This window comes from Cucumis melo, chromosome 5, assembly GCF_025177605.1.
Source record: "Cucumis melo cultivar AY chromosome 5, USDA_Cmelo_AY_1.0, whole genome shotgun sequence".
NCBI lineage: Eukaryota > Viridiplantae > Streptophyta > Magnoliopsida > Cucurbitales > Cucurbitaceae > Cucumis > Cucumis melo.
In genome coordinates, this window is record NC_066861.1 from 1014736 (window position 1) to 1026847 (window position 12112).

At 29.3% G+C, this 12112-nt stretch overlaps 1 protein-coding gene across 3 annotated transcripts; it reads right to left on the minus strand.

Moving 5' to 3' along the window:
- Positions 1-8950: 8950 nt before the first annotated feature.
- On the minus strand, positions 8951-11643 carry LOC103491525 (zinc finger A20 and AN1 domain-containing stress-associated protein 8). 3 transcript variants are annotated; one of them, XM_008451511.3, is made up of 3 exons: positions 11456-11643; positions 11199-11284; positions 8951-9632 (listed from the first exon to the last, which is right to left on the minus strand). In XM_008451511.3, the coding sequence occupies exon 3, from the start codon at positions 9620-9622 to the stop codon at positions 9116-9118; it is 507 nt and encodes a 168-aa protein (XP_008449733.1). In that variant the 5' UTR covers positions 9623-9632; positions 11199-11284; positions 11456-11643; the 3' UTR covers positions 8951-9115. The 3 variants fall into 3 exon arrangements, with proteins under 3 accessions (XP_008449733.1, XP_008449732.1, XP_050941015.1); XM_008451510.3 differs by having other exon boundaries at positions 8951-9635; positions 11456-11625; XM_051085058.1 differs by having other exon boundaries at positions 8951-10714; positions 11456-11619.
- Positions 11644-12112: the final 469 nt, after the last annotated feature.

The window sequence follows — 12112 nt, forward strand, 5'->3', positions numbered from 1 at the left end:
AAAAGGACCATACCAACCTATTACAATTGAGATATTTAACCTTTTTTTTTTTTTAAAAAGGATACAGAGGATCAGTAGATGCACCCGAACGTATCCACTAGGTGGACACCTCCTTAGCACCCTCATCATTCCTGTTTCATTAAAATAAGAAAATTGAGATATTTAACTTAATTATATATATATATATTTTAGAGATATACCTACCACTTATAATATAACCATGTACAATCAATCTCATAGAAATAAACACAAAAATTAAACAAGCCAATAAACTTTAGGGAAAGAAATTCATGTGCAAATATGTACGGACAAAGATTATTATAAACATAAATGAAAAATGGAAGGTATTAAATTTCGAAAGTACCAAATAAGTTGTAAGGGTTAAAAAAAAAAAAGAAAAGAAAAGAAAACATGCGTATATTGTAATTAGTAATATTAAAATGAAGGGTTTAGGCAAAGTTAAATTAAAATTGAAAACATTAAGCGTGACTCCCCAAGTTTAAAATTATGTTTGACCATTTAATTGGTTTTCGCACCCGTCAAACTCACCCCAACAACAATCACATTCTAACATGTTACTAATCATAATAATAATACTAATAATAATACTAATAATAATGTAAATTTTTTAATTACATTTTCATTATACATTGTATAATAAATTAATTAATATATATGTGTAGAAATGTTTTTATATCTAATGAAGACATTTGGCAAATAATCTATATATTTAACATCTAATTAATTTATAATTAGCATCAATTTTAGAGAGTTCCATCTACTGAAATTAGCAAATTAATAATTAAAATGTTAATTAATTAAGTATCAATAATATGTTAAATAGGCAGTTGGGATATTTTGAAAATTGGATACAATTAATCCCTCACTTCAATTATTATCAAAACCAAAGTATTTTTTTTGATATAACAATTAAGGGATTCAAACTACAATATATGATATTATAATTTAACACATTAGTTGAATTACCATGTAAACAGTAAGATCTAGAGAAAGTGGGGAATAATTGTAATTTGCAAAGAAAATGAATGATAATAACAATTTGGAAAACCAAAGATTGGTTTTAAATATGGAAGCGGGTACGAATAAGAGGGTGCTTGGCGTCGTTAAATTAGTTATTATAACGAGAGTGAGATATAATAATTAGTGTTTGACATGCAAATTATTTCGATTAACCTTATTCTAAATAAACGACTACGCACAACGGATGTGATTCGTATTTTACAATGCACCGGCATGAGAAGTTCTCGTGTTGAACATTCTTCTAACAAACAAACGAGAAAACCCTAGACAACTAAACATGCAAAACTAATTATGTATATATAAAACAATCTTTATTTTAGGTATATATTTTTTAACTTGTAATTTACAGAATACATTCGAAGTTAAACACTAGTTAGTACATTAGCCAACTGCTTTGAAAAGAAAATAGACATGATCTTATTTTTACCCAGAAAATATGAAAAAACACAACACACAATCGTGTGTTTTCATATCAGATAATATATTTAAAAAACGATTAATTAAAAAATAGAAGCAGAACACACACACACACACACAAAAAAAAAAGAAAAAAGTATAATCAGATTGTGAGGGGCAATCCAAACTGTATGGGAAACCCTAAAGATTGGATGAAGAATGTTCCAACCAAACGATATATACAATATATATATATATATATCTGTGTGTGTGTATGTTATAAATTTAATTTAATTTACATACAAAAACTATTATATCAGTTGCATGCAGCATATGATATAATATATATACTTTTCTCTTAATTTATATATTCATATGAATAATTTGATTTCGTTCCCATGAGCCCTTACACTATTTTCTTCCTTATATATATAATACATTCAAGAAAATTCGATCCCAATCAGGAAACGAAATCCATGTGTAGATATGATGTTTTTTTTTTCTTTTCAATAATAATAATAATAAGTAGACAAAAGTTGAAAATATTTATTGTCAGGTTAATAATAATATATAAATATGTATATATTAAATAAATATACACATGGTCCTGACAAAACTTAAAGTGTCAGAGTTAAAAGACTAAAAAGTTGGGAAGTTCAAGAATAGAAGCACAAAAAGAATTAAAAAGAAGATGTAAAAATGAGAAAGAGAGTTAAACAACAAACCTGACACTGGGGGTAAAGAATTGTTCTCATAAGTTTGGGTTGACTGAAATTTGCACCAGAAGAAAAGTGGAAAATATCCCACCTCTCTTCCCAATTAATTTCTTGAGGAAAAAAAAAATATGTTATCTACCTCTTAGTAATAATTTTTAATTTACTATATAACAAAATATCGCACTTTGCGATTAGATCAAGATAAATTATTATTCATGTTCGTGTCTATTACGAATATATTAGAGAAGAACCTTTTTAAATTTTTATTATTTAAACCATTTTTCTTTTAAATCAACTTATGTTTATCATTTATTTATTAAATAGTGTAAAATATATTTATTCCGTAAAGAGTTCGATATTTTACTTTTCATTTAGAGATATTTTTAAATATAGCAAAAAGAGTGAAATTATTTATGAATTAGAGTAAAATTATTAAATTTTCTATAACTTATTTAAGATTTTTTTGGTTATATTTTATAAATAGTTTTATTTACTTTTTTTTGTTACTATTTACCCTAGTTTCTCTTTCATTTGCTCTAATAATCTAATTTGTAAAACCTATACCTTCCTAAAAATATACATATGTTTGAAAGATCAATACATGGTATAATTAGTTTTTAAAGATGTATACTATATTTTCTTATGTGCACCTCAACTAATTTCACGGGACAACTACAATCCACCCTAACCTACCACATTTGGTTGTCAAGGAAACTGAAGCAAACTTGATCTCTTAGTTAGTTATCGAGACTATATCTTATTTTTTACCACTAAGTCAAACCATAATGATTATTAAGGAAAAATCTAATGGATTAAAATGATAAGTTTCAACTAATATTAATCAAAGAAACCCTAAAAGAAGATGTCAATTTTGATTTTAGCCAATACAACTCCAAAATGTAAATGTATATATAAATTGAAAACTTGTAATGAAACCCACAATATAATAAAGAATAAATAAACATAAAAGTTGATGTGTTAGGACAGTAGTCGAACTTTTTAGGTCAAACCTGAGGAAGAAAGAAGGAAGAAGAGAAAAAGGGGGTTTTTTTTCTTCAAAGAAGTGTGTGTGAATGAAACAAGTTTTAAAGGGGGCTTGACTAATGTTTTGTTTGTGTTGAAAGAGTGAATTAAATTTTTTTTTTAGAAAAAAGTAAATGGGATTTAGATGTTCAAGAAAAGAAGTAATAAAAACCAAAAATAAAAAAAGGTGGCCATGTTGTAATTGTAATTGTAATTGTTGTTTTGGTATGGGAATTGAAAATATGGTTTAATGATGGGATTAGATTAGCCACCGTCAAATAGCGGTGAAGAGGGCCAATGGAGAAACAAACGCCGTTTGAGGTTTCTTCTTCTTTTATGCGACCAGATTCGGAGGAATGTGACCGACACGTGTCCCTTTCCTCTTTGTTCTTTTTGCACTAATAACCACGTAAGAACGGAGAAAACCTGCCTTTGACCACAAAACACACCAATGCCCCAAATATCTCATTATATTTTTAAAAAAAACACAAATTCACAATTAATCTACCAACATATTTTAATACCCAACTAAAAAAAAAATACATCTTTTTTTCGTTAACTTCCAACACATCGGACGTGTCTAATTCACATCATTATATGATATGATAGACTAGTATAAACTATTATTTATATCTATCATGATGTATATATATATATATAGTAGTCTCTATTAGAGTTTATTGTATATAATGTTGTTATTTATTTTTATATTAAAAAATAACTCTTTATGGTATTGTATTGGGTAATATTTTTAAACAATAATTGAGTGTGTAACAATCAAAATCGTCAAATTAGCAAAATCTATATATATCAAAATATACTTTTCATATTTTGTTAAAAGAATATAAGATTATATTTGTAATACACGTATTATTCCTTATGATTATTTTAGAAATATCCACTTATCTCCATATTTTGTTGATATTTACATCAAAATTTTGAAACCTCTATAGAATTTGAAACTCATTCAATTTTGTTAACTTTTTTTCAAACACGATGCATGCAATTATAAAGCTAGCAGCTCAAATCTTAAGTCCTAATAACTTCATCATTTTCATATGCTTTATATTCCAACCATCATAATTATCATCACGATCATCATTATTATCATGATCGTGTATAATTGCTCCAAACTAAAACACACGCATTAGAAAGTAGATTATAATTAGAAAACGAAAGAGAAAAGTGAATGCATGAGATGTTGGATTGAACAAGTAAAAAGGTTAAAAAAAAAAAGGGACAGAAAAGGTAAATAAGAAGAGGAGAAGAGGGTTTTTATGGAGAAAGAAAGAAATCACCACACGATAATCCATATAGAAAATATAAAAAGAAAAAAAGAATTTTGTTAATTCAATTTAATTTTCCAATAAACTTAATGGGAGGAATCGCCGGGAAAGTGCTCGTGTCGCCTCGAATCCAAACAAACCCTAACCCCCACCCCATCTAATTAATTAATTAATTCCCCTTTGCAAAATATTTCTTCTATTATATTTTCATTTTTTAGGGTTAGGGTTAGGGTTTTAACAGCTGCCTTGTTTCACTGTCATCCATCCAATATGAGAATGTATGCAAATTTTTATTTTTCTTTCTTTGGGATCTGAATTGTTTTGCAATAAACAAAGATTTCAAAAACAAACCCAAATTGGGATTATATTCATTTGATTATCATTAACTATACTCTTAATTTTATGAATCGTTTTTATTATATATGTTCATTCAGCTTTAGATTTTATTGGTTTGAACTCTTAATTGTTGAAATTATACTTTGTAAATTGAGCTAATTAATGAGTTAGTTAAAACTATAATCTAGGTCAAACAAATTCATCAAGTTATTTATTCTTTTTAAAAAATTATTTTAGTGAAATCATATATCTTGGGATATACTCAACCAAAAAAAAAAAAAAAAAAAAAAAAAAAAAGAAAGTGTTCTTGGGATCATTCATAATTGGCCTCATTAATTAGGGCAATCTTAGTATTGTTTCTTGATGTGTTATTTGTTAAATATTAGAAGTTGGCTAAATTACTCCCCATAGATTAGGCTTTTTAATTGCTAATTACATTTTCTCTGTTTTAATTTTGGCCAATTAAGGAGTAGAGTAAGGAGGAATAATATTTATCCAATAATATGCCACGAGTATCTATACAATAACACCAAAATGGACTTAACTCAATTAGTATGACATTTCATGCTGCAATATTGTACTAATTCATATATATATAAAATAAACATAGCTCAATCGATTGATATATAATTTGTTCCCTTAACTTTATAGGTAAAAGGTTTTATTTCGTTCATATTACATATCCTTAAAATGATAGTTATATGTAAAATTGAAATAGTGGGGGAATTGAATTGCTATATTTGCTTACTAATTATATATATGATGGGTTGTTTTATTTATATTTCTAAATAAGATATTGTTTAAAATATTTTAGTATTACGAAAGTATTATACTTTTTTTTATTATACAAAAAATTTATCTTCATAAATATTAATATCGGTGTACTTCATATTATACGGTGTTCGCACCTGTACGATAGGATCATAACATAAGAAAGAATTTCCCATACCAACCTTGCATATATATGTTAATTAGTTTGATCATTTATAAAGAACACCTATAGTACTTTTCCTCTAGGTTGGTTTGTATAATTTTTTGATTCTAAGATTTAATGGAAGTGTTAAGAAGGTATCAACCTAGTTGAGATGTTCGGATACACCTATTGATCTCTAAGTAACTTATTAAAAAAACTCAACGATAATACTTTATATCAAAAGGAAAAGTTTCACATATTATACGTTGATTATTACTATTCATGCTTTAGATTTTCCTTTGAGTAATTATTGTTTTGGTTCCTTGCTACTATAAGTTATTATTATTATTATTGTTATTATTTTGTTATATTATAATTCTAGTCCATATTATTTGGGTTTCATTTTAAAAATTAAAGGTCTAAATTTAGTCAATTTTCTTTAAATAAATCTTAAAGTTAATTTTTATCACAATAAGAACAATTTGATCAATGAAAGAAAATACATAATAATATGAATATGGTTTAAAAATATATCGTCAAACTAATAAACTTCTTAAAATTAAAACAATTAACGATAAGCTTAGCTCTATAAACTATTCTTAATACTACTAACACCAAATTTGAAATTTAGATATTCAAAGTACAAACACTAAAATGTAACAAATCTCAAAAATATATATCATAAATAATCAATGAAACATGAATAAGAAATATATGTGAATATAATATAAACCCTAAAAGTTTAATTATATATTAATACAAATATATATACTTTAAAAAGTTTTTAAGTATCTATTGTCTCTCAACAAAATTGAGATCTCACATCTTTGTAGACAATAATGATCACATTTTAAATTTGAAGTATATATTTTATGCATCAAAGATCACATTTTATTTCTTTTAGTTAAACACCAATGAGAGATTAATTAACAAATTAAAATAACAGCAAATCTCGAGTTATATTCGGCCTCTCGACCACCGTTAAACAAATAATAAACTTAGCACATAATTATTAAATTATGTTTAATAATTAACTTGAAAGAGTTTAAATAGATTCAATTTAAGAGTTTCATTAATATAAAATTACAAGTATTATCAAGATAATGGTACAATTATTAATTGAAATAACGTTGAATTGATACAATCTATTAGAAGTATAAATTAATGGAGGATATTTTCAGATATGTTTCTTCCCAATTGATTATTTAAAGTTGATGAGAGATCAAGTTGCATGGCGTTCCCTCGACAGTCCCACCAAAAACAAAAGACAAAATAGAAAAGAAAAAGAATATATGAAATTATAGTAATATATATAATGTATGTACGTATAATTATACTTATAATTATAAATTAAGTGCGACAAAATTGGATGATGAGTTCAAAATTGTTAATTCCCACGAAACATGCATCTTCAAATGGCATGTGCATGGCATTGTCTTGTTCTATGCAATCCCATAAAAATTAATCACTAAAATTCAACCCATTCTCTAATTATGTTTTTATATTTAAATATATAAATTCACAAATATATATATCTTTAATTTTCCCAGGATTATTTTCTACAATTTTCATATGAATATGGAGGACCACTCAAATTTAATTAACTAGCTTTTACTGCCTAATAGTATATGCAATGTTTATAGTAAATAATTTGATTGTGTCTCCTTGGGACGTGGAGTTCAAATCTCTCATCCTTACATTAATAGGAGACAAAATCGAAAATAGCTTTGGCGGTATTGTTCAATTGTTTGAAGAGATATACAATGGTTCGAACTTAATTTTTGGATCTTTTGGTCAATGCTGAATTTCTAATTGACTGAGTTATATACTTATATTGACATATCAAATATATAATAGTGCAAAGCATATTATACTTTGAACCTAAACCTACTTAAATCTACTAATAAAGTGTATGACTTGTGGAAGTATATTTATAAAGCCAAACATTAAAGAAGATATGATTATCTAATCCTTACAAAAGTGTAATATAATTAAACACATGGTTTACTAATTAAACAAAAAGTAAGTTTAACTAAAAAATAATTGATGAAGCATCCGTTCACGGTTCAAATCCTTCCAATTTGACATAATACACAATTAATGTAGGTTAATCCTACCAATTTGCATATTTAAGTCAATGAATGAAGCATTAGAACCTTTCAAAAAAGTTAGATGATTAAAACTCTCCTCATAAATGTCTTAAAAAACAGAAACTTGTGCAATAAAAATTTCATCGATCCAAATTGATCAATAACCATATCTTGGGCTACAAAGAAACCTGCAAGGCTGTAACTATGCAAAATGTAAGTCATTATTTGAGTCCAATCTAATAGCAGCTGAAGGCAGTCACTGTTTAAGCAATGGGCGATGGTGATGTTTCCTGAATACGAATGGAATCCATCAACAGTCCTCATTTTGGATTCTTCTATTGGAGAAGTGGTCCACTGACCTCAGATTCCATTGCAACCCAAAAGCTTTAAGCCTTTTCCTTTTTGTTAACTTTCCTCTCTGAAATATCAGTGCCAGTTTCTTTCAAACATAGAAACAAAAAATAGAATCTTTCTTTTCTGCTACAAAACTACTTTTTCACAAAACATTATCTGACATTCAGAATCGATCTCAAATTTTAATGTAAATTAACATACTATGCTTAAAGATAGATCAACTGTTCACCTTTAAGCTTCTTCTCACTAAAGTACACATAGTATGGTTATATCATATCAGTAATATATACCGTTTGATAAATGAATATGATTCAAATAACTAATGTTATTAAGGTACAAATAAGTTTATACCAATTCAGATAGAATATAGCTAAAACAGGCTAGAGTTTGATGTTCACAAAAGAGACTGCTAGTAAGATACTGCCAAAACACAGGGATTAGACAAAAGATACTTCCATGTTCCAAACACACGCAACTGAACCTCCCAAGACTAAAAAATAACCACCGTGCCCATTCACTATGATTGCCAGTGAAAATCTGGAATGAAATGTAGCAGCTGAAAAACGATGCTGCTGTTTTGGATTTCAAGTGAGGAGGAACATCTATAACAAGGAAACCCCTTGACAAGTTGATGCAAATTAAGATAAGAAGTACAGCTTGGAAGATCAAACAGAAGGGCATAGGAAAATAATAAAGAGCAAGGTCACTCAGTCAAGAGAATGGCTACAAAACACAGAGGAAGCATTAGAAGGCCAATAACGATGATGTCCCATTAAGACAAGCACAAACAAAGAATCACAAAGCAAATAGAACTTTCAGAATTCATATATATTGTAACTGCAATCTCTTCAACATATATATGAACATAAAGCAAAAATACATAGATTTGCAGCATATCATAAGCCCATCTCACAGCTGGATATGAACATCAATTTAGGACACATACATGCCAAGAGAAATCTAGATCTTATCCAGCTTCTGAGCCTTGACAACAGGATTGGCTTTGGATATGGCGTTTTGCGCAGCCATGTGATAATCAAAGGGGCAGTCATGTTTGTCAGAGTAACGATGAACTGCACAAAATACATTACCACACCGACAATTGAAGCCTGTTAAACCAACACGCTTTTTGCAAGAGTTGCAACGTTTTGGACCCTCACTTGGTTTCTCACCTTCCACAGATCCCATTGCAGGCAGTGCATGTGCTTGAACAGTCTTCGGTTCCACAGAAACGGCACCATCAGTAACACTTTCAGGTACTTCCATACTGCCACTAGACGATCCATTGACAAAATTTTCAATAGATGAAGCAGCAAGTTTAGCCTGATCTTGTTTCAGCATCATATCTTTATGACACTTGGAGCACATGTTCATAGTGGCTGCACTACCAAAGAAGCCACAGTTGTTGATACAGAGGAAGGGCCCTTCCGGGGGAGCTTGGCATCCAGCCTCATCATGGGGATCCATCTTTTAGAGTCTACTGCATTAAAATCACTTAAAAAATACTCAAAAAGAAAAGAAATCTAATTTAACACAAGAATGACCTAACACCAAGAGAGGGACATAAAGCTTAAGGTTTGGCTCAAAATATCACATAGGCCAATATCTTGGAATATGAAATATCTCATGTGGTTCCTACCCTGCAAACATTCTAGACTCAGGAATCTGGACCTACGTCCCACTCCTGAACGTGTGACAATTACACATAAGAAAGATTGAGATATTTTTTCAGGTAGCCAGAAGTAAGCTTACTGGATGGGGTGGGGTGGGGGATACCTCTACAGTTAATTTTTTTCTCATAGATCTATGAGAAAGTCACAGTGGATTGCCAGACAACTACATTCGTCCCTAAACACGTAAGCACCTAAATAAACGCCCACATACAGAACATCCACACACAATAATTACAGTTGAAAGTAGTGGGATGCCATATACCCAGATATGCCATCTAAAATGCTGAAATTTGTTATTGCCTCCAAATGCTAGTTACTCATTTTCATCCATAAACTTTTGTATATACATCACTCTGGTCCTCTAAACTCACTACTATTCCAAAATTAAAGTTTGACTAGAAACTAAACATTGATACAGTAACTCTATGCTGACAATGAAAAATTAATCACGTCAATGCCTCACTATCAAAATTGATAGCTAGACTTGAAAATAAAATAGTTAGATCAATAAGTTCAAAATGAAATTTGATTTAGGGTTTAGAAATCAAGTACATGGCCAAAACGACAAATCATTGGACAAACATTTGCCAGTTTAAATTGTTCAATCCTCTACTGTAATACCACACTCACTTTCAGCCAATGAACTTTTAAGCACTTGAGTTGGTGAATATAGGATGGGGGTAAGACCAGCAAGTAGGATAAGAAAAAAAAAAAAGGAGAATTCAGCAAGTCCAAGTTCCATCCTCTTCAAACTCCCCTCTTAAACCTCTCTTTGTCTTCCACAGGAAGTTTGTTAACGAAAGTCAACTTAATGCCATAAGGTCTCTACCTCAATCTTCAAGTAGTTTTCTCTCTTCACTTCTACTGGTAACTTAATTGACTAGTTCTAGCACAAAACAAAGGTGTTAGCCACAAACACAGTACCTCACATCATCTAAGGTAAAAGCATAAGAAAACTTATACACAAGATGCTAAGGTAGAGACTGATGGATCTCCTCGTTGATATATCTCATCGAAAAGAACAGGCAATTTATTTTGAAGAACAGAGGTAGTAACTCAGTCTAGTAATTTGAAGCTTAATTTCAGAACCCCTTTCATTTTCTCTACATCTCTAGCAACCCAATTGTAAAAAAGAACTGTAATTCAATCACCATATAGAATCATATGAAATTTCAATACGTTTCGTTGGCAGAGGAACTCTGTGGATCACATAACGGAACTAATTATAAAAACCCAATATTAGAAGCTTGCAAGCATTACCCAGAACCCCCACTCTGTTCATTCATACGCTAACAACAGAACAACAGAGATTAAAAAAATTTTGAACAGGGGAAAGAGAGTTGAGAGAAGGGAAGAACATAAGCCCTAACCTGAGGAAAGATATCTCCGAGAGAGGAATCTCGATTCTGGATGTGGATGGAAGAACTCAGAATCCCATGGAAAAGTAAAACCCCAGCTTCAAATGTAAACAATTATAGCAAACAGAAAATCAGGAAGGAAATAGAATTACTCATACATGATCACTTAAACAATCAAACAAAGATTTAATCCAAATAAATTGGCACAAAAATAGCAAGAATTTATATACACACATATACATATATATACTTAAAAAACAAAACCTAACCTGAAGAGTTCCTTTTTGAAAGAGTGAGGAGAGAGAGAAAAAGGGGAGAGGGTTTCTTCTCTCTGCTCTGCTCGTTTAGGCTTAGGATGGAGAAGTAAATAAAAAGAAGATTATCCCTTGAAGTGAACCCTCTTTTACACGTGTCATCTTTCTATTCGTTTCTTTGTCTTCATCCCCTTCCCTATTATGATTTTTAATTCAATAATCTGCTTCATTTCTCTGTTAAAGAAATAGTTTAATCAGTAACCCTTTTTTCTCTTTACAAAAACAAAAACAAAAACAAACAAACAAATTAAAATAAAATTGACACTTTTATTTATGATATTTTTTCAATACATTCTTTTTTTGGAAGATTTTTCCCCCCCACGGAAATGCGTTGACTTTAGTCAAACAATCACATTCTCTTCAAAGTGAAATTACTTGTGATTTAAAATTCATTTCTTTTGTTTCTTAAGAAAAAAAAAGTTCAAATTTAATTAGTTTATATGTTGGTTGACCGTACAATTTTATTAAACATCTTAATTTAACACATTTTGAACATTAATTTCGAGACTACGACCCTTACAAAAATAATCTATAACCTACGAATGTTTGACATGTATTATATATCACTTTAGGACATGTTTAAACTTATGTCTATATACACTTTGAGCCATT